Source organism: Rutilus rutilus, assembly GCF_951802725.1.
Source record: "Rutilus rutilus genome assembly, chromosome: 16".
In the NCBI taxonomy this organism is placed as follows: domain Eukaryota; kingdom Metazoa; phylum Chordata; class Actinopteri; order Cypriniformes; family Leuciscidae; genus Rutilus; species Rutilus rutilus.
Genome location: NC_140224.1, coordinates 35,284,741 through 35,308,825, shown reverse-complemented (window position 1 = coordinate 35,308,825; position 24,085 = coordinate 35,284,741). Strand labels below are relative to the sequence as shown.

The 24,085-nt window shown below is 36.6% G+C and overlaps 1 protein-coding gene across 1 annotated transcript in view; it reads left to right on the top strand.

Moving 5' to 3' along the window:
- Positions 1–19,874: 19,874 nt before the first annotated feature.
- The window catches only part of LOC311306287 (uncharacterized protein), a gene marked incomplete at its 3' end in the record, with an annotated part of 44,848 nt that continues 40,637 nt past the window's right edge, over positions 19,875–24,085 (top strand). The window contains exons 1-6 of the mRNA XM_084434609.1: positions 19,875–19,990; positions 20,259–20,325; positions 20,462–20,485; positions 22,027–22,398; positions 22,489–22,563; positions 23,645–24,016. Of these exons, the coding sequence (XP_084290735.1) occupies positions 20,283–20,325; positions 20,462–20,485; positions 22,027–22,398; positions 22,489–22,563; positions 23,645–24,016 (886 nt within the window). The 5' untranslated portion in view covers positions 19,875–19,990; positions 20,259–20,282. The remainder of the gene's footprint in view (positions 19,991–20,258; positions 20,326–20,461; positions 20,486–22,026; positions 22,399–22,488; positions 22,564–23,644; positions 24,017–24,085) is intronic.

Sequence of the window (24,085 nt, the reverse complement as noted above, 5' to 3'; positions counted from 1 at the left end):
GGTGCATTCTCTTGGCAGCACCAGGAATATTACCAATTTAATTCTTATGGTCAGATGGATGGAAAGTGGACTATCTGTGGATCTCAAAGGAAATTATTACAAATGAAATGACCCATTGAATTCACTAGAAAGAATAATGTATTACCTTGAGGAATACAGAGCAATAATCGTTCAGGGGACCAGAATGTTAAGCTCTGATTCTGTTAACATGACTCTATCTGTGCTTTTCCTCTTAGATGTGAGAGATCGCTGTTCTGAACTCAACTGCTCTGAGGATGAATGGTGTGGGAAGAAAAATGGTGTTTATGGCTGTTTATGTAACGAAGACCATCCCAGACCACAACCTGACTCTTTTGGTTGGTATCATTCAAAAAAGAAAAAAAGAAATGTTTTTTTTTTTTTTTCAGACATTAGTTGCCTTTTTCTTTTTTAACAATTCTGACAATCTTTTGTCTTTTTATCCCCTCTCAGATTTCTCAGAAACCTGTGAAAGCAGCTCTGGCTCCATATCTGTGTCTCGCTGTCAGCTCTTTGAGGCTGGTTTTCCAGCTGATGTCTTACACCTCAATGATCCCAGCTGCAAAGGAATGGTCCGGAATGGCAGAGTGGAATTCCATTTTGATAATGATGAACACATCTGTGGTACAAATCTTCTGGTAGGTTTAACTATGTATAATCTATTCAATACACAATCTAAATATTTGTAGTGTCTGCTAGAACCAACAGAGTTTGATCTGACCACTTGGGGAATCTCTTTGATACTTTGAGAAGTCTGTAGGGAGGTCTGCAAGGATACTGAATCTGTAACAACAAAATAAAGGGCCTAAACAGACTTCCCTATAGACTTCTCAAAGTCTGAAAGAGATCCAGAGGGGAAAGATACACATCATAATGCCACAAAAGACACTGGAACTTGTGCCCACATTCTTCAATTCTACATTCTACAAATTCAATTTGACTGATACATTTTGGGATTTGTAGTTTTTAATGATATGTATAATGTTGAGTTACAAAAAAAAAATAAGTTTCTATTTACTCCAAGTGCATAGCTAGGCAGAGGCTATTTACACTTACTCCACCCAAAAGGTATTTAGTAGTAGGAATAAAGTTTTCAACAGGTCTTTAATTGGCCTATAATTTAAATTGGATGTTGTGTCTTCACGTTGATCAGACATTGTAAGGCTGGAAACTTACTCTGCTATTTTGAACCGATAATCGGAACAAAAGGCAGTTGAAGGATGACGTGTATAATTCAAATATTTATCTGACTACAATATAATTAATCTGACTGTATCAAAGTTGTTGTTATTCTTTAACCTCTTATTTTTTAAAGGTAAATGTCTTTCTTATAACTGATAGGATAACGTAGGATTTAACCTGAACGTTTAGATAACGAAAGTTTTAATCACTTTAGCTTTCAACATGACCAGTGATAAAAGGAAAGATTCTCAAAACCTTTAAAGCAGGCAAAGTTATTTATTAAGTTACATGTTTAAATATACAGACAATAGAATGGAACAACATACTGTATAGAAAACGTAGTTGTAACAAATAATTCATTGTTGTGCAGAAGAGGCCGTAAAAGCCTTTCTCATAGTATGAGGTTACGCACCGGTGTGCGGGAGTGGCAGGGTTAAAGCCTTTCTCCTAGTTTGTTGATTCTCCTAGATGCTCCTAGCCAACAGTTACCTTTCCTTCTTATACCCTGAGCAAAGCATTGTTAAACATGAGTGGAATACCAACACCAAAACCGACCGACAGGAAACCAAAAGATGAGGCAAATGGGTGGTGATCAAGAGGGGGAGAAGAACATTAACATATTCTCCTCAGTGTTTGTTTAACCAATAGTACCTAGATTGTACATTAGGATACTTTAATATCTCTATTAAGTTCACCACCATTCATTTCAGTTTATAGGCTGTCAGATGAGACCAAAAATGGCATAGTTACATATTAGAACACACTAGTAAATAAAAAGTATGGAGTTGAAAACATATGTCCTGTGAAGCAAATGGTACAGACGTGTCATTGAGGTGCAAACGACTCTGTCTCTCCCGACAGAACCATCCTGTGCCTGGAGTGTCTCAACAGTCCTCAATCAGCATATTGATGAAATTCCTTGCACTAGATAGCCATTAGCATACTGTGATGACGAAGGCCATTGTGTCACGTTTAATTCACATGTATACATTTAAAAGGATTTTGAAGTACTAGGGCAGTAAAGAGTTCTGCCCATATTTGCTGCACGTGCAGCTCTTATGATCACACTCAAAACCATGGCTCCTTTCCTGGACCTTCGAGGACCTTTACTGATCAGCAGATTCAATATGATAGGGTCAGGGGAAGGTGTAGTGTGGGCTTTAGGGACAGGGACAGGTAATGTCCCAGTAAGGTAGCATCCATTTATTATTATCGCAGATTGTTTTATAATAGTATTACTACAATACGCTAACGTGCAATTTAGTATCTGCCACTATTTGCATTAAGTATAAATAGCATCTAACAACTTTTTTTTTCTTAGTGCAAAGAAAATACTGCTGTAGTGCAAAAAGCTGCTGCCTTTTTAAACACCTTGACTTCAATTTAGGCTAAATTACAAAATGTTATATTTGTTGTCCACAGGCTAACGGCACCCACTTCATCTATAATAACTTTATTCTGGGGACACCGAGGTCAGAAGATCTCATCATCAGCAGAGAGAAAATCCTGAAGCTTTCTTTCAGCTGTGCTTATCCTCAATCACAAACACTTTCCATGAATGTGGAAATCAACCCACTGGAGAGGTGCGAGTCAAATACAAATTCTGGTTTCAGCAAAGCTACTGTTATTAAAGGAGTAGTTCACCAAAACAGAATATTAAATGTGTGTGTGTGTGTGTGTGTATAAAGTAAATATATGCTAATATTCTCTAAACCAAGAACATGTATGGTTTACTCCTAAAGCAGAATTTAGGAGTAAACCTAGTTTACATAGTAGTTTTACAGATCTATCCATTATTTCAACAGCATTGTGCACAAGACTCTTCCCGCTGGTGAAGGCAGATATCTGGTCCGGATGATTCCATATGAGGATGATGAGTTTACCCGGCCCTTCACTGGTCGTGTGGATGCAGAGCTCGACCAGGAGATGCATGTGGAAGTTCGTGTTGAGGGGGTCGACAGCCGCCAGTTTGCCCTGGTGATGGACACGTGTTGGGCTACACCTGTGAATGATCCTGATTACAGCCTCCGCTGGGATCTCATCCTTTCAGAGTAAAGCAGGGATTTAAAAAAATTCTTTTAAGCTTAGCCTTAACTCAGGATTACATTACGTTACACGTCTTTCAGTTTTTCAGAACTAAGTAAAATATTAAATGTTTGAACATGGAATGCAAATATGTGATGATTTACAGGAGATCACTCTGTATTGACCGTCTCCAAAAGAAAGAATTTGTCATTATTGATATTCTCAGGTGTCCCAATCCACATGACAACACAGTGGAGCTGCTGCAGAACGGCGTCTCGACATCCAGCCGTTTCTCCTTCAGGATGTTTATCTTCACTGCAAACTCCACTAAGCTTTACCTGCACTGTGCTGTTCACCTTTGCCTTCTGTCAAGCAATCGCTGCTCAACGGTGAGTTTAGTGTGCACTAATCGTGTGTCAGATTGTTCTGTTTCCTTCAGAAGACTGAACATCTGTTTTTGGCATTATATCGCCATCTAGAGTAAAGTAGTCTGTGCGTATGCAGTAAGACACTGTTGAAGACTGTAAAAAACTCATCACATCCATTTTCAATCTTTAGAACTGTTCTTCTGGACACCAGCGGAGAGAGGGCAGGTCTCTCAAATTCCATGACAGTGCTTCCATATCCCTGGGTCCTCTGGTTTGGTCTGAACGGAGCTCAGGTAAACATTAAATTTAATAACCTTAATGCTTAATTTTCTTTTTTTACTTATGTCAAATTTCTGTAAGATTTAATCCATATTTATTTATTTTTTGCAACTTTACCATGCACTGAACCATGTCTTGTCCCCCTTCAGACATACTGATCCCAGAAAAAGTGCAAGTGTCCAGGGCACCAGGCCTGTGTGGTTCCTTGATCATTTTGATGGTTTCACTCCTTAGTGCCTACACTTTGTTGTATGTTTAGACATACAATTACCTCTGAATTCTTTGATTATACATTTCAAAAAATGTTGTTTGTCATATCTGATTTGTACACTGTACATTGGATTAGGAACAATTGACATTGAACTTATAAATTGTTCTGCTTTGACTTGCATTTGCACCTAATAATAATGAGGACCCTTAAGTTTATGATGATAACTTTCTCTGTCTGGTATGGTAAAATAAGAATTAATTTGATTGCTTTCTTCTTTATTTTCAATTGTACTTAAAATCCTTAAAATATAATTATTATAATATATATATATAATTTAAATACTCTATATATTTACTGCGACAAATGCTTTCAGCTAATAACTGTGTATTAGTTGGGAGCATTAGGAAATGCTTCCTTCCTAAATAAAAATATTTTTTTCTAAATCCTCATCCAGACTGTGATTATGTGAAACTGTCAACATATCCTCCTAAATATTGCACAATGCACCTTTTAAGGCACTGTGGAATTCATTATTAAATATGCAAGCTTATTGCATTGCATATAGTCAGGCATGCTGATTTAGTATAGGCCATACATTCTGATTTAGCATGCCTGACTATATGCAATGTTATAAGCTTGCATATTTAATAATGAATTCCACAGTGCCTTAAAAGGTGCATTGTGCAATATTTAGGAGGATATGTTGACAGAAATGCAATATACTAAAAAATAAATAAATAAGTCCAACTGCAGTTATGAAGCAGACTACGAGGTAGATCATATGATTAACTCCCCACCATTGACGGAAATTTACAGCTTTCCGTGTTTTCACTGATATACGGTAGGGGGCGCTATTACACAACTTCTGACAGAGTACAGAATCTCCTGATTAAAGGGGTCATGAACTGAGAATTCTAATTTTCCTTGATCTTTTGACAGTTGTGAGTTCGTTATGCTATAAAAAATACCCTGTAGCCCAAGTTTTAAAACTCAAAACTTACTTGTTATTACAAAAACTGCTTTTATTGAAACCATGGCCAGAAAATAACAAGATCTAAAAAGAGCAGACTTATTACGTCACAGGGCAGCGAAAGCCCGCCTTTGCAGAAGAAAATCAACGCCTACGTCTACGTCACCGCGTCTTTGGCCCCGCCTACTAGAGCGGCAGTAGATATTAATCATAGACAGTGGAGACAAGTGAAGTCTTTTTTTGAAGAAGAAGAAGAAGAAGAACTATAACATACAACATGTTATCAAGAAGCAAAATAGTAAAACAAAAAAAAAGGAACAGAAAAAAGATGGAAATACAAATTACAACAAACAAAACAATTGCCAGGGGGAGGAAAGTATTATACACGCATATATAAAATCAAATAAATAAATTGTAAAATGTACAAATTTTCAAAGTTCTTACAGCTTTCTTATTCACAGAGTCTCTGATACTGTCAATATAAATACATATTTCCGTTAACAAAACCATAAAATTGGGTTTTTATTGCTAAATTTACACTTATGAATGTGAAATTTGGTCAACAGAATAAGTAAATTAATTAAGTAAAAGTATTGTTCTTTTTGGTCAGGATAGTCAGTTAAGCCAAAAAGTACATTTTCCCATAAGAGTGAAAAATGTTTTAAACTGAATATTCTCCCAAATAAACTTTTGGACCTTACCCCATAGTGTAACTATGTGCCAAAATAAGTGGAAGGCAGTTTCCTCATATTCATTACAAAAAGTACAATTTACATTTATTCCTTTTTTTAAAAAAAATTGTAAGTAATGACTTGCTGGATAAAATCTGTGAATAAGTTTATAAGAAACTTCTTTAATCTTATTTCTAAGATGCTATTTTTGTGGTAACAACCACACTTCCCCTCCAGCAAATCAATTTTCCATTTAATAAGGAGGCCCAGTGAGACAAGATATAAGGCACAGTAACAATTTCTCTTTGGAAAAGAGTACGGATAGCTCTCTTGAGGTATGATGAAAAACTAATTTTACCAACATAGGATTTAGTGACATCAAAAGACACTGAACCGGGAGAATGGTCTTTATCAATACCTCGAAATAGCATTTGTGTACCAGAAGGGATTGAACCAAAAACCATTGCAAATTCTTTTTGAGTGACTGGTATTTTATAATAAGAAAGGAATTCATCATAAGAAAAGAGTGTTCCTTCTTTATTATATAACTGACTAACCAATTTAATATCGTTGTCAAACCAGTTCTTTAAAAAAAAGAGATTTGTGTTTATAAAGAATGTTTCTGTCATTCCAGATGAAACAGCGATGCGGAGAAAACATGTGCTTATATATTAATGACCAAGATAGGAGCACTTGTTTGTGGAAAGCAGATAACTTAGTTTTGTTTGTTGTGTAATTATAATATAGATAAAATTCCAGCTAAGACCACCAATATTTGAAAAAGCATATAGTGAGGGATAAAATTCCAGACAGAAGTGGGGGTTTTTTAAGTGATGCTTAATCCAATTAATCTTAAAGGTATGGTTCATTGTGGTGAAATCTAAAAAATTTAGGCCACCATTCTCGTATGTGTTCATAATTACAGTCTTTTTTACATAGTGTGTTTGATTTTTCCATAAGAAATCAAATAGCATTTATTTTTACAAGTAAGGTTATCAAGATATAAAGATAAGGAGGCATATGTTAGTCGGGCTATACCTTCAGCCTTCGTAAGGAGAACTCTTCCCTTTAAGGATAGATCTCTTTGAAGCCAGAAGTAAAAATTTTGGGGGGGGTTTATCTATTATGGGGTTAAAATTCAAAGAACATCTTTTCAGCTGGTCTTTAACAGTAATGATACCCAAGTATGTAACACTCTCCTTGACAGGAATGTTACTAATACTTGTTAAATCACAGTCTTTAACAGCCATTAGCTCACACTTACTGACATTGAGATAGTAATTTGATCACTATTTAAAAAAAAAAAAGGGGTTGTATCATCGGCTAACTGGCTTATAATTATATCTCTTATACCTTTAAGAATACTTTTTTTAACATGCATAGATAATAACTGAGTTACAAGCAGGAAAAGATACGGAGAAATAGGACAACCCTGTCTAATACCTCTTTTTAAATCAAATCTAGATGTACTTCCATGTTTGAGTTTGATTGAGCAATTTGCATTATTATACAGGGTTTCAACAGCTGCACAAAAAACTCACCAAACCCAAAAACCTTTAAAGAAGAAAATAAAAAAAAGATGCTCCACAGTGTCAAAAAAATAAAATAAAACTATTTTCATCAATCAAATATGAATAATTATTCAAAAGACTAATTGGCCGCCAATTATCAATTATAGTCAAATCTTTCTTAGGCTTAGGAATAAGGGTAATTAACCCCTGAGTCATGGTGGATGGGAGGCTGGACTTAGATAAGCTTTCACAAAAAACTAAAAGAAGAAAAGGGGCTAGTTGCTCAGCAAATAACTTATAAAATTATGAGGTTAGACCATCAGTTCCAGGAGACTTATTATTTTTTAAGTTATGAATTGAATTGGTTATTTCTTCTAAACTAACAGGTTGGTCACACACAGCCTTATCTATTTTTTTTTTTTTTTTTTTTTTATTCACTTCCACTGAATTTAAGAAGTCATTTGAGGCTTTAGCATCATAGATTGTCACGCATATAGATAGTAGAAGGTGGAGCAATACTCTGAAATCTCTTTAGGGTCCTTGGATATTTTATCATTCATTTTTAATTGATGAATAGTATTTAACGTAGCGTGATTCTTTTCTAATCTAAAGAAGTAGGAGGTATTCTGTTCACCTTCCTCCAGCCATCTTTTCCTAGACCTTATAAAGGCTCCTTCAGCCTTTTTTTTATAGATGTTGTCTAGTTTGCTTTGTAATTCTGCCATATTTGTTTTATCTATATCTGAAAAGTTATTAGACCCTTTGTTTAGGAGTGAGGTAATTCCAAATATAATTATATCTTCCTGTTCTTTATTAACTTTAGCAAGATGACTGCCAACATGCTTTAAATATTTTGAAGCCTCAAATTTAAAAAGTTCCCAATTAGTGCAATATAATTTTAATGATTAAAAAAAAATACTTAATGAGACGTGTAATCTCTATTTTTACTGATTCGATTTTCAGTAAAGAATTATTGAGTTTCCAATAAGATGATTTTGCAGGACCATAATAAGTGAATATCTGCATATTGAGAAAATTGCTTTGTGGTCAGTAAGAGGGGTTGGAATTATCTCAACAGAGATACTATGTAAGTCAACATTCCTAGACGTAAGCCAAAAATCTATTCTTGATTGCCTGGAGAAATCAGTATTACACCAAGTATATGTTTTTTTTATTTGGATATTTTTGTCTCCAGATATCTATTAAGTCATATTTCTCCATAAAAGTTTTTAATAGCAAGTTACATGGAGTGTTCTTTGGTGGCATACGATCTAGCATATTATCTGGAGCAATGTTAAAGTCTCCTCCAATACAAATTATACCAGATGGATATTTGTTTAGCCATAAGGCAATTTTGTTTTCAATCACCTCAAAAAGAGCCCTGTTTCCATTTGAAGAGTTATAACCATACACGTTAATCAAAAAAATTAAAATGTTATTAGTGTAAAGAACCAAAAAAATAAGGGTCACAGTAATAATGTAGAACATCACCAGCAAACTTATTCTTTAGTGTTAAAACACCTGCCGAACGTTCAGATCCATGAGAAAACCATGCATCTTTTCCCCACTGTGATTTCCAGAAGTCATTAACAGCTGAGTGAGACTCTTGGAAGAAACAGAAGTCGGTATTGTATTTTTTCCCAAAAAGAAAAAGAGCTTTACGCTTCACAGAATCTCTCAAACCCCAGGCATTTAGAGAGATAACAGAAATAGAAATAATGAACAAGTCAATGAACAAAGAAAGTTAAAGCAAGTGCAAAAAGAGCACAACAAGTAGTAAGTATAAACCTGAGAAACGTAGCTCATCTGAACATACTGAGAGAAAGTCCTTCCGTCAAGACATGACAACTGGTTGCCGAAAGAAAGTAACATTATGTTAACAAAAAAACAAGCCGTAATAATACAGACGCATCATCCGTAGATGTGATGGTAGCTGGTAATCGAAACCTTCGATAAAGATTGTAAAGTTTGTCGGCGATAAACTGGTCCGCTAAAGGGAGTTATGATCGTAAAAGAAAGTCCGAGTCTTCTTTTTTTTTTTTTTTTTCAGCAGACGCAGGCAAACGGATCTCAGTACCATTAATGAAGGCGCGTGCACAGACATAGTAGGCAGCTTTTCCAGCTGTGCGTGCTTCTTCTACCATAGGCCACAACTTCTTCCGTCTTTCTCTGTCCAGTGAAGTAAGGTCTTCCATAAATCGCATCCCATTGTCCTTTAGATAAGCCGAAGACTTCGCTGCCTTCCATATACAGTAGCATCCCTGATACCCTGATAATGCGTGAGGTAAACTGCACTATTACAGCACGAGGGACAGACTTGTTGCCAATTTCATTTTGCTTTTTCCCCAATCTGTGAACTGAGAACTGAGCAAAGGAGAATGTGCCCTTCCCTTCAGGATATGTTTGTTCACATATGCGGATGACTTCATCCCTGATGTTCTCCTCCTCCTTTTCTAGAACCCCTCTCAGCCGAAGATTCCAGCGCCTCGAATATCTCTCCATGTCAGCTAAACGAGTTTCACACATCTCAATTCGTTGCTCGCCGAGTTGCAACCGAGAAGCTAGGTGGTCAACCTTCACTTTCATATCTTTGACTTCAGCAGAGACAAAGTCCACAGTGTTTTTCAAGCCCTCAATTCTCATAGCATTGTTACTCACCAACTTTTCAAGAGAATCAGAGCGCTCGTTGATCAGTGATGAAATGGATGATAGCATCGCGACCACATCTTCCAAAGTCTCCATTTTTCCTTTCTTGGAAGCAGGCTTAGTTGGCGTGTCGGGAAGATGAGTTAAGCAAAGAGTATCCAGAGTATGTCCAGGACCGGGATCAGTAGCAGCAGAAAGTGCGTAATCGTGCATATCTACGGATACATCCATCATACTTTTCGCCCGTTCTTTTCGTTTTCCAGGACTTTTTGGTGTTATTAATAAAACACACAATGGATGTGTAAGGTAACCAGTTGAAAGTAGACAGTTTACATGAGTTATAATAGTTTTTTGTCAGCAGAGCTACAAATAGTTATCTTAACATGCCGCCATCTTGGATCCACCTCCGAGAGACAAGTGAAGTCAATTAGAAGCACTCACTTCCTGGGGTTCGAGCGTACTGCGCAGACTCAAACTGAGTTCGACGACATAGATGTGACATGAGTAACCCGTCTGTCTTCTGGTAGTTGTGCCAAGAGAAATCTAAATCATTCCCTTACGAAACTTGCAGAGACAGAGAGTGTGAGTAGGAGGTGTCCATGAGCTAGGAGCAGGAGAAATTTGTACATTTTTAGTAGGTATCCTGATGAATTATTTAGTCATTTTGCCTCCACGTCCCCCCGATTGCTCGTGAGCTTCTCCTCCTGTCCATACGGTAATCTCTCTACTGTGCGACAGAGAGTCGTGTGGTTATGACGCAATCGTTAGCCTATTTTTACAAAAATTGCTTCTACGGGGCCATAACGTAAGCTACAAGGTAATGGAGCCTTTTATACATTTTTGTGTTTCGTTAGAAATAAATAATGGACAAATGGAGTCTTTAAACGCCTCAGATGTGAAGTTATTCGCTGTCAAAGTGACGCTAAAATGAATGGGAGTCAATGGAATGCTAACAGCAGGTGGGGGTTGGCTAATCAATGGTGGCGCCCGGGGAAGCTTCAAAATAATATGAAACCCTGCCCCCCTGATATTAATACAATTACCTTCCAAACGATCCTAATGCTAGGAAAGTGTTTTTTTGTTTGTTTTGTTTTTTCAACAATGTGAATGTCTCAGCAGTGCATTATTTGTTTGTATTTAGTGCATTTCACTGTGGATTATTTGGTAAATTTCGGTGCAGGCTTTGCAAACAGACTTTTACGATATGGATCTGCCAGCAGCGCCACAAACATGCAAGTAATCATGTGTGCTCCAATGCTTGATCTGTGATCAGTGATTTCTGATGTATAATTATTTAAGTTCAGACAGATTCTCTGAAAATCGTTCATAGCCTACTGTTTATGCATCAGTAAATCAAGCCAGTGGCTAAACGATCAACTTCACGTCATTTCTCTTAGTAGGATGAAAAAAAGATTATTTAAACTGTGATTAAATTATATCATCAATCGGCTGCGAACAGGGTATGGGGCGCCGTTTGTAAAGCGGCTCACGCTGAAAATGACAGCAACATTTTGTCACATGTAGCTTCAAACAATGTTTAAAACACTGCATGAATTTTTGACAGTCACTTTTTAGCACATTTACAACATTTGTCAACTTAGAGATATTTTAAATAGTTAAATCTAAATATTAAATGTTACACCTAAATGTTAAATCTAAATGCTAAATCTAAATCTAAATGTTAAATCTAAATCTAAATGTTAAATCTAAATCTAAATGTTAAATCGAAATGTTAAATCGAAATCTAAATCTTTACAAACGGCGCCCCATAAACAGGGTAGGTTGACAGTCGGTCTCTAATTTTCGCCATTCCTTGTGATTGCTGGCAACTTCTCGTAGTTCGCCCGCTGTTGCTGATACGTCCTTATTGATGAGTTCGCCGATATATTGATGGTAAAGCTTTCGCTCTGCCTCGACTTCTTGTGCCATGGCGTTGTGGCGCATCAAGTCGCTCATATTTTCTTAGGCGGTGTCCTCCAAATCTTAGCTGCCTCTGTTGTACTTGAAGAACGAGTTGGTTGCGGCCAGCTCTTTCATAAATCTCTTTATTGCTTTTCTTTAAAAGACGCTTTATGCCAAGCATGATTCTGTAGCAGTTAGTGGCAAAACTGTCGAGTTGGTCTCTGAGTTTGCTGCTAAGGATCCAGCTCTCGCAACCATAGAGCAGGATTGAGAGACACGCAGCTTGTTGTCAAGATTTCATCTTGACTGAAATACGTTCTTCATCTTCCAGAAGGCACCCTATGCTTGGCCTTTTCGTATTTTGAAGTCGGATTCACTAGAGGCGATGTGGGAGCCAAGATATTTGAAGTTCTTGGTCCATTCGATGGTCTGTCCATCAAGCTCTATGTGCTGATGATTGTGTATTGGCATGTCCAGACCAGCATATTCTTTAAATGTTTAAATATTCTTCTTGTTTAAATTATATACGAAAAGCGATATATATTTTGTAGATAAATACACGAGAGACAGGAGTAAGCGTAAACCAGTGCTTGCCGTTTTATTTCAACGAATGATACACTCAAACTCTACGGTGTTTACGTAGAACAATCACATAACATAGGAGTCTATAAGGAAACACAGAAAGGTCAATTTGCATTTCATAAATACACAACATATTCCTCCTAAATTTGTAGTAGAAAAAAAAAAAAAACCTTACTTCAACAGTAACATTTTCTTTTAGCTTCAGATGCACACAATATCCAGAAGATAACAACATTATTATTTTTTAACTAGGGAAAGAGGGTAGACTATCTCTATTCCCAGACATAACCCTGGGGATTATTCTGCCCTATTGTTGTGGGTTTGTCACTAACTAGAGTGTCAGTCTATTTGGAGGTCGACCTTCTCTTTTAGGATATGGCCGCACAGTAGTTAAAGTCTCTTTCACAGGGGTTTGGGTTGACAAGGGCACTGACTGACTTGTATCTGGAACAGTCTCTTTCGCCTGACTTGGTAGAGTCTCAGTCTGTGCATTCTCGGGACGATAGATCCTCAGCAATTTCCAGGTAAAGATCTATCGTCACCTGTTCTCCTGAGTTGTCACATGAATTTGCAGCTAATAACTGGTCTACATGCCTTTTCCAGATGAGATGACCATCAGTCAGCTCAACCGTGTAAGACACTGGCCCTGTTTGTGCAGTCACTACTGCTGGTAGCCATTTGACACCTTTCCCATAGTTACGAGCTAGCACTTTGTCTCCAGGTCTGAAACAACGATGTTTTGCTTTTAGACGTCGTTCCATCTGAAGGTGTTGTTGCGCTTGAACAGTCTGTTTTATTTTCAGGGGTTTCAACAAATCCAGACGTGTGCGAAGTTGTCTTTTGAACATAGCGGCGGCAGGAGACACTTTGATGGCGGTATGGGTGGTGTTTCTGTAAGAAAGTAGAAAAGTGGGTAACACTTTATAATAACTGCACACTATTAATCATTAGTTAAGCATAAGTAAATAGTTAATTCATCATTTATAAAGCATTAATAGACATTGATAAGCAGTTTATAAATACAGCTATAAATGCTATAATCTTGATTTATAAGCATACTGTATCTATAACGTGTTTAATAATTGTATTTTCATACTTTTTTAATGATCAATTTCTCATTTCTAAATTAAGTATTGCATTATTTACAAACCAGTTATTTAGGAGTTGTCAGTGGTTCATACGATCACTTTGACAGTGTAAGTAAATGATTAATAAATTACTTAAATGTACATTCATACATCTTAAATATTTCCATGTTCTGTATCACTGTGTTGTGTTTGTTGCCTTTTTCTGTTTAGAAGATAACCGAGCCTTTAAATCTCCTTTGTAAATGCTTTACGAGGCATAACTTGTCCTCACTTTAGATGAGCTCACACAAATAGTTAACTGACCACTACTAAATGCTTTATAACTACCTGAATTAACCATGCATTACAGTAGAAATACATGTTAATACAGCATTTATTAACACACTATAACTATTACTATATATCTGAATAATAAGATGTATGAATGTACAATTAAATAGTTTATTAATCATTTACTTACAATTTCTAAGTGATCTTATGAACCACTGACAACTCATAAATAACTGGTTTGTAAATAATGCAATACTTCATTTAGAAATGATAAATAGATTATTAATAAAGTATGAAAATACAATTATTAAACACATTATAGATATGCTTATAAATCAACATTACAGCATTTTTAGATGTATTTATCAACTGCTTATTCATGTCTATTAATGCTTTAGAAATGATGAATTAACTATTTACTAATGCTTCACTAATGGTTAGTAGTGTGCAGTTATTATAAAGTGTTACCAAAAAATGTTGAGGCGTTGATTCAGTGATCCTTTACCCTGTGTCGACTTAAGAGCTTGCTTCATTGCCTGGACAAACCGCTCAGCAAGACCGTTAGTGGACGGGTGATAAGGTGCTGATCGAATGTGTTGAATCCCGTTGGCCTTCATAAAAGCACTGTAAAAAAATTGTAACCTCCCTAACTCAAAATTTTCTAGTGACTGATAACATCTACATTTTTCAATTGGCCCAAGTGAAATTCTGTAAATTTTAAAAATAAATTTACAGATTTTCACTTGGGCCAATTGAAATTTACAGAATTTCACTTGGGCCAATTGAAAAATGTAGATGTTATCAGTCACTAGAAAATTTTGAGTTAGGGAGGTTACAATTTTTTTACAGTGAGCCTTAAACTCCTCCGAGACCGGCTGAGGCCCATTGTCACTGTAAAAAAAAATTACATCCCCAAGTCAAAAATTTCAAGTGACCGATAACATCTAAATTTTTCAATTAGTCTGACGTATTATTTCTCATTGAGCCAATGTTAACAGACTATTGCAACAAGAATTTCACTTGGGCCAATTGAAAAATTTAGATCTCGGTCACTTGAAACTTTTGATTTGGGAGGGTTAGAAATTTTTTACAGTGTGACAAGTTGCTGTGGCAAGCCAAACCGACCAAAAATTTAACGAAGGGCTTCCATTGTTTTCATTGATGACATGCATTTCATTACCTCGACCTCTGGCCATTTGCTGTGGGCATCAAGAAGAACTAAAAACATATGGTCTTCCAATGGCCCTGCAAAATCAATATGGACTCTCACCCACAGTTCCATTGCCAGGGGTGTAACAGGGCTGGTTGAGGGGTATTTCTCAGCTTTTGACATGCACTGCATATTTTTGCTTTTTCTTCAATCTCAGAGTCTGGCCAACAAAGGTAGCTACGGGCAATCTCCTTCATCTGAACAACTCCACAGTGTCCAGAATGAAGTTCCTCCAGTACTCGTTGTCTCAATGGTGGTGGAATAATGACCCTTGAGCCCCACAGTAGACTCAACTGTAAGCTCATTCTTCCTGATCACATAAGGCCTTAGGAACGGAGACATTTCTCCCACTTCCCCTCTGAGAACGAGATCCAAAACCTTGGACATCACTGGATCAGTACAGGTTGTACGTCTGTGCTTTTTTACCTGAGCTGCCGTTATAGGAGAATTGTCTATCTCTTTGAAGTGAAAATTTCTGCCTTTGCTGGTTCTGGATATGTAGTGGGCAATAGCAGGTTGGGAGAGCCCATCAGCATTAGCATGATGTTCCGATCTTCTGTACTTGATATCATACTGATGCGCACACAGAAGAAGGGCCCAAAGCTGCATTCTTGCGGCAGCAAGTGAAGGAATACCTGAATGTGGGCCAAAGATGGAGGTGAGAGGTCTGTGATCAGTTAAGATCGTAAATCTTCTACCAAACAAGAATTGATGAAATTTCTTCACCCCAAAGACAATAGCAAGTGTCTCATGTTCAATTTGGGCATAGTTACATTCTACCTTGCTCAAAGTTCTTGATGCAAAAGCAATGGGTTTTTCCTCATCCGATGGCATGATGTGTGACACCAGAGCCTCGACGCCATAGGGCGATGCGTCACATGCCAGCTGCACTGGCAGAGCGGGGTTGAAATGAGTGAGAGCTTCAGACTGGGCTAAGGCTGTTTTCACCTCATTAAAAGATTCTTCACATTGTTTAGTCCATTCCCACTTTTTGGATTTGTTCAGTAGCTCGTGCAACGGTTTCAGCTTGTTAGCTAGATTCAGCACATATTTCACATAATAAGTCATCAACCCCAAAAAATACAGAAGCTAACTGATGTTTTGTGGAGCTGGCGCTTCAATTATTGCCTTCACTTTCGATGGAGCCTTATGAAGTCCCGAACTATCAATCACGTGGCCCAAATACTCAACAGAAGGGCAGAAAAACTCACACTTGTCCTTCCTGACTTTCAGTCCAAAACTTTGCATTCTCTACAAGGTGGCTTCTAGGTTACTCAAATGCTCTGTCTCATCCTTTCCGGTGATGAGCAAATCATCGGGGTAACACTGCACTTCGGTCAGCCCACTGAGAATCTGGTCCATTGCTCTTTGGAACAGTGCCGGCGCCGAGGTAATCCCAAAGGGAAGCTGCTGATATTGGTACATCAGCTTATGGGTCACAATGATAAGAAGTTCTTGTGAGTTCGGGTCCATGTGCATCTCCAAATATTCCAAATAGTAAAAGTCAATTTTACTGAACCGTTGGCCCCCAGCAACACCAGAAAAAAATATCCTCAATACGAGGCAGGGGATACTGCTCTGGGGTCAGAACCGGATTCACGGTCACCTTAAAATCTCCACATAGTCGAAGGGACCCGTCTTTTTTTTTGACCGGCACAATTGGCGTGACCAACTCACTCGTGTGTACTGGTCGCAGAACTCCAACCTTTACTAGTCTCTCTAATTCAGCTTCAACCTGGGGTTTAATTGCGTAGGCCAACAGTCTGGCTTTTAAACACTTTGGTTGACTGTCTGGTTTTACCGTCAGTTTTACTGTAATGTCCTTCATACCTCCTAGTTTGTCACTGAACACATCCGAATACTTATTTAGAATCCCTTGGAGTTTTGTGTTTTCACTGACCAGATGGACCTCCTGCCAATCCAACTAAATCCTCTCCAGCCAAGTCCTTCCTAGCAAAGCTGGGTGATTGCCATCAATAATGTACAGTGGTAGTGTCCTTTTTTGCATAGTTAGTTCAACTGTCACCTCGATTACCAGATTGAATAGAAGGGAATAAATATTCAATTTATTTAAGGACTACTGAGAAAACTGGCTTTTTGTTAGAAACAACTTACACTTATGAATGTGAAATTTGACTAATAAAATTAACAAATGAATTACAAAAGCCTCCTTATCACACTGTTATCATACTTACATGTTACATGGGGTACTGTTTCCAATTGCAGAGAGCAAAAAGAGCAGCTAACATCAATGTTTTTGTTAAACTTACTAAGGAAATGTTTGACAGGGTAGAATTTGTGTATTATCTTGCAAAAAGAATTCTTACACCTTGTTTGTAAATAAAAAAATAAAAAATAAAAACTTACGAGGTAATAACCAAACACTTTCCCAATCGAGGTCATTAACAAATTTAGCCCAATAAGCAGTAGAGCAAAATTTGGTGACAATCTCGTTTAAAAATAGAGAACAAATAAATGTGTTATTGTTTTTGGACTGAAAAAAAAATATATCGATTTTTTACCACATACTGTTACAGAAAAATTTTTTTTTTACAGTCCAAAAACAATAAATAATGTATTACCGTATCAGTTTTTATAGCATCATGCCAGCACACAGATCTGATCTGCTGCGTCATCAGAGCATGATCGTCGTAACCGATGGTGCCAATGGAAGCGTCAGCGTAAGTTCTACCAGAAAGACTCTATTGCCACGTCACTAATATGTAATTTCGCACCACCAATCACAGTTCAACATCAGATATAAAAGACTGACCTTATCTTCCCCTTTCGTTGCTGTAGGTGTCGTAGAAAAGTTTTCCCCCATCCTCCCCACCACCACCAGGTATAGGCTCCTGTCCATCCGTCAGGGGGTTTAGGCTCCGCCCCTGTCCAGACCATCAGGCAGGACCTACCGGCTAACTCACCGACCCAGACGGAGGACAGAGCCCACGCCAAAGAACCGAGACGGAGCTTGTTGAGCATCTATTTTATTCCGTTTGTAATCTTTCACAAATAAATCTATTGCATTCAATAATTCTCTCCTGAGTCTTTTTGGTAGAACTGATTTTCTCTACACGTGTGTGTATAAACTGTATTGTGATTTATATAATAATACATTTTTTTAGGAATATTGAAGTGACTAGCTCCTTGTTCCAAAATGTATTTTTATCTTGTTTATGAATGTTATGTGCTCACCTACTAGCATAAAATTATTAGCTATTTAATTTTGATTTGCATCATGTAAATTACATGATCTTTACCTAAGATTCATAATCTGTCTATTTTCTCTTTTGTTTTTGAGTAATATAACATTAAGTAGCCTAATAATGTGATATTGATATTTGTAATACCATTTAAGCAATTGTTTCAATTTCCATAGTGATGATACTGATACTTATTTGCGTCAAATGTGTGTGGCAATGCAACTTGATTTCTAAAGGATCTGAAGAATGTTGCAGCACCGGTTGCAGTTCTCTTTCAGAGGGTTCAGTTAGGGTGAGGTTCAGTTATTGCTCAGAGCACCAGATCATGCTTAATGTTCACACAGGTGTGTCTGCATACGGGCTGCGCATGCAGGCTTTGATCCGCCCTGACTGACGGCTGCTTCTCCCAGTCAAAGCTGACAATTTTCTTAGAATAGCTTGGAAGTAAAAAGAGGCAGCATTTTGCCCCACACAAAAATACCATAATACACATGCATGCACGTCATAATGCTGCTGCTGTTTATATCACGGGCGAGGCCACAAAAGAGAAACAGGATTGATCCACTGCACTGATCCACCCATGATTCATAATTCCATATTAATTTGCTAGTATAGTAACTGAAATTGACAACAGTATCACAATGGATCTTTAATTCATGGAACATTTTCCAGACCTTTGTTCATCAAACACAATGATTCCAGGGAAAATGAATCTGGGAATTTGATTGTACTCACAAACCACTATGACCCTAACACTGATCAGCACGATTTATATTCTAAGCAATTTGTCATTATGGTTTTATAACGTCATAAAAAGTTGTTTCTCAACTGATTTTACACAAATTCTCCAAACTAAGTTTAATGATCTCAAAAACAATGAATACAGAAACATACAGCAAAAAAGTTCAGGTTCACTGCATAATTAAGTAAATAAGCATAGAATTTCATATCAATAACACATTTAATAAAACAAAAGAGGATGAGTCGTTTCCTGTATAAAGTCAGGTCTTGTGTACGATGACCTCAAGACCCCATCGCTGATTCATAAGTTAGATGAACTCTATCTCTTCTCTCCAATTCTTACAACACATCATCTTTCTCTTCCATTGCCCTCCACTCTTATTCTCCCTTCTTCCTCTCCTTTTTATACATCTTCTCCTATTTTTCTTCCATCATCTCTTTCTACCTTATCAACTCTTTCTTCTCCTCTTGTTCTGCCAATTGCACTTCTTCATCTTCTTTTTCTTCTTATTCTTCTGGTAACTTATACATATAAAGAGAACTCATAATTGTTGTGTAATTTAATAAAATGTACTTTGTGGAAATATGGCTTAATTGAAACTTGGATAGGTGTCAAATTAGTATGTTTTCAAATGTTGTGTGTGATTTGTATTAAACCATCAAATATTTACAATAATGTTTAGGAAAATGGCTAACTTTTGAGGTGGCTCTGTTAATTGTTTTGAGAAGATTAACCTTAGTATGAATAAATGTGTAAAAGTAAACTGTAAAACAGGCTGAGAGACTGTAATGATTTTGGGAACGAGTATCCTCGTAACTCAGATTCATCTGATAGTCTTATTGTTCTATCTACGTTCATCTATTCAAGACTAAAAAAATGTGTTTCTGAATAGCAGGTGTGTAAAGAAACACTGGCGTCATGCAACATGGGGAAATGTTGTTGTTGGAGGTGGGGTATTGTTAGAGTTGTCAACCCATCTAGAAAAGGTCCACCCACACTTAATACAGTCATAAGATTGTGAGGCCTGCAGTTCATTCTTCATTGTATTCTGCAACTGGATTAACTAAGCGTCGCTGTGTTTTGAAATTTGTGAAGCAACATTTTTGTATCAGGTAATGTCACTTAGTTCATTTTATCACTCTAATTACTCTTTCAGTAATCTGCTTTTGGTAAATCTTTTACGTTTTGGTAACACTTTTTACAATAATTTGTTAAAATTAGTCAATGCGTTAACTAACACAAAGTAAGAATGAACAATATAATTTTACACCATAATAATATATTTTAAAAAAAGAGTTTTTTTTATTAAAAATGTGTTGACAACACTAATACAATAAATATAGAAACACATATTTCACATGTTTATGTTCATGTGTGCAGGTGCAGGACGTGCCGTTTATTACAATGAGTTTTCTATACTCATTGTGTGTTTCAATATTGCTGTTTGGTGAGTGTTTTTTTACATCTTTGAAGTTTTAATGAGGCTGGAATGATGCTACAGTATATTCAAATAAGTGAACTGACTGTATCATCTTTCAAAATGAAACCATTGTTCTTATATTTTTTATTTGTTTGTTTTAAAGGTAAAATAATTGATGGACAATCAGGTAATTCTTTCCATTCATCTTCTTATAATAACACTACACTTATACTTCATCTTCACCAGTTTTAAGACTGCTTCCCCTTTCTATCTCGAGCTTTCTATTAGACAAACAAAGCATGTGAAAAAAAAAAAATGACAAAAAAATCTTCATTGTGGAACTTTATGATAAACATGTTATTTCAATAGTACAGAGACACTTTTAATAACATTTAGCTGAATATGTACATTTTGCAAAAAAAGTTGCCTAAAGTAAGAGTCTGATTGGATCTCTGTATTAATAGTTTTAATACTCACTATTTGTATTTAAAATCCAGAAGTTATCAGCAACTTTTATTTTAAAAAAGTTTTTTTGTCACCATTGCGATTCTCTTTGTGTATACACTCTTTAATAGACGTATTCACGTTTAAAAACAATTTAAACAACGTATTATTCAATGCATTACTTCTATATAATTATATATTAAGTTGCTCAAGCAAGTGGTACAATATTTAGCCTACTTATATTAAAATCGCATATATTTTAAATTAAAACAAAACTGACAAAAACAGCAATAAATCTTGCATGTCACAAAGAACTTGTTTTTCCACCTCCACGAATGAGACGAGTGTTGTTCATTATGTTGCCTTGCTGAAGTAAATTGTAGTTTTCCTTGATTTACCCCGGTCTTAAAGTAAAAAGGTGACTGTGAAAAATAGTGGTACTACCAAAAATAGTAGTATTTATTTAAATGCATTTATGATGAAATTACTACATTTTCATGTCAATCTGTGTTCATTTTGACCTCGAAACAAACTGTCACTTTAATTCAGCGCGTGCTGCACAGCAGAAATAGACTCGGTGCGTAAACGATCTCTGCACTGCTGTATACGCACCGCTCCTGGAACAGATCGCCGGACCGCATCCACGCGCAGTGTGAAAGCTCTAACCTGTTAACACGGGAAAAAATACGCTCTGCAAACGGAGTATGTGTGAAACGGGCATTAGTCTGGAGAAATGTAAAAACGACTGAGGAAAAACAATAAATGGAATCAGAAGTTCCCCACTACTTAGTTTATTGAAAAGTGCAATCATTTAAGTCTCAGATAAATGCACGGATCGTGAAAAAACGTGTGCTGTGTTGCAATTTGGCCTAAAACTATGGCCTAAAAGTATGTACTGTTTGTCATAATAAAGAACATATTTTTTTAGCATGCCACAATTCGGTGTATGCATCTAAAGGGATGTACACTGCGTCATGGAATTTCATCTTCAAAACCACATAGTGTAGGCGTGTGCATCATGTCACCACAAACTGTCAATTCTGTCACAGTTGACATCATGAGATACACATTCCACAATTCAATACTTTAAAACATTAGGCAACCAACACGTTACAATACTTTTCAATACTTAAATGTTAGGCTGTTTATATCCTCTTTGTCACAGCTAAAAGAAAAGAGATGCTCATTCTTAATCTAATTTTAAATAGTACATGTAATGGTATGTAGCATTGAATTATGAATTAACAAATATTTACAAACATTATTTTAATGTTTCCATAACAGCGGACCCCTGCGACAACTACAAAGTTCTGGATGATTCATGGAGAGCCACCAACAATCACTATCCCTCTCAAATAATGTGTGACTGTGAGGTCAGCTGGAACGGCTGGTACCGACTCTATTTTGATGGTCAGAGTGTTCAGATGCCAGACACATGTGTTGATCAGGACAGCTGTGGCACTCATGCTCCACTGTGGCTGAACAGAGGACATCCAACAGTTGAGGATGGAGTGGTCACTCGAGATGTCTGTGGACACTATGACAATGACTGCTGCGCTTTTCAGTCCAATCCCATTAAAGTCAAAGCCTGTCCAGGAGATTATTATGTCTATGAGTTTGTGAAACCATCTTTCTGCTATTTGGCTTACTGTGCAGGTAAATATATTTACAATCTTTTTTTTCACATAATTAAGTCATAATTGCATTTTCGTTGATTTAATTTTGATCTTATTTTACTTTTCTCAGATGTAAGGAACATCAGCATCACCTATACCTTCTCAACCTCAGCTATAGAAATGACATCCATGGCTATTACGAGTGGTAATGTGATGTTTTTTAAATGTTTCTGAAGTATTTTTGTTCAGATTAGCAAACCTATGAAGTCAGACCAGATCCAAGTTTTTGACTGCATGTAAAGTATGTGTGTGTAATGCGCAGCTGTGATTTTGATTCAGGTTTGCATAATTACTATTAGAGAGTTTGCAGAATATAAGTGCAGATGCATTGTTTTCAATCACAAAAGTAAAAAAGGGTCTGGGGAAATGAATTGGAGCAATGTAGAAATATTCCAAAAATGTGCTTGAGTACATATAAAATCCCTAAAATCACAAATCACTAATTGATTTCTTAAGTATTCACCCCCTTTAATGTGAGAAATAATAAATAGTACGTATTAAAGAACACTTGTGCGTGGTCAGGGAACTTCAATTGATTGTAGCTGGTGAGTCAGTAATTTGGCATACTTTACACCATGAAGAAACAATCTACTTTTAGTAGCTTTGCTATCCAAGGCATGGATACAAGAATGTTTCCAAATCACTGGAATCCTTTAGTATACAGTTTAATCAATAATTAAAAAACAAAAATTAATTTAGTTTTCCATTAAGACAATGACCCTAAATGTCAAGCCAATGGCTGAAAAACAACAATAATAATGTCATTGAGTGACCAAGTCAGAGTTCAGATCTCAATCAATTTAGAGTATGGGTGGCCTTGGAAAAAGTCTGTCAAATCCCAATCTCCATGCATGCAATCTGACAGACCTTGAATGGTTCCGCAAAGGGGGGAAATTACAGTTGCCAGATGTGAAAAGCTGATAGAGACTCAAGACTGTACTGTTGTTAAAGGTGCATCTACTAAATACTGACGTAAATGGAATGAGAGTAGTCAATTATTTGTGTTTTTAATACTTTCCATACATTTTTGAAATTTAAACAATTATACTAGTAAAAATAAATAAATAAAATAAATAAATATGTAGTTCAGTTTTGGAAAATAATTTAAAAAGTAACATTTCGAAGAGGATGAAGACTTTTGATTCTAGGATTTCAATATTAGAGGGAATTTATTCATTTTTATTTACAAAGTATTTACAAACATTATTTTAATGTTTCAATAACAGCGGACCCCTGCAACAACTACAATGATCTGAATGATTCATGGAGAGCCACCAACAATCAATATCCCTCTGAAATAATGTGTGACTGTGAGGTCAGCTGGAACGGCTGGTACCGACTCTTTTTTGATGGTCAGAGCGTTCAGATGCCAGACACATGTGTTGATCAGGACAGCTGTGGCACTCATGCTCCACTGTGGCTGAAAGGAGGACATCCAACAGTTGAGGATGGAGTGGTCACTCGAGATGTCTGTGGACACTGGAGCAATAACTGCTGCTATTTCCAATCCAATCCCATTAAAGTCAAAGCCTGCCCTGGCAATTATTATGTTTATGAGTTTGTGAAACCAGATTTCTGCTCTTTGGCGTACTGTGCAGGTAAATACATTTACATCTTCCCTTGTTTACATAAGTTATAATTGTAGCTTTGTTGATTTACAGTGCATC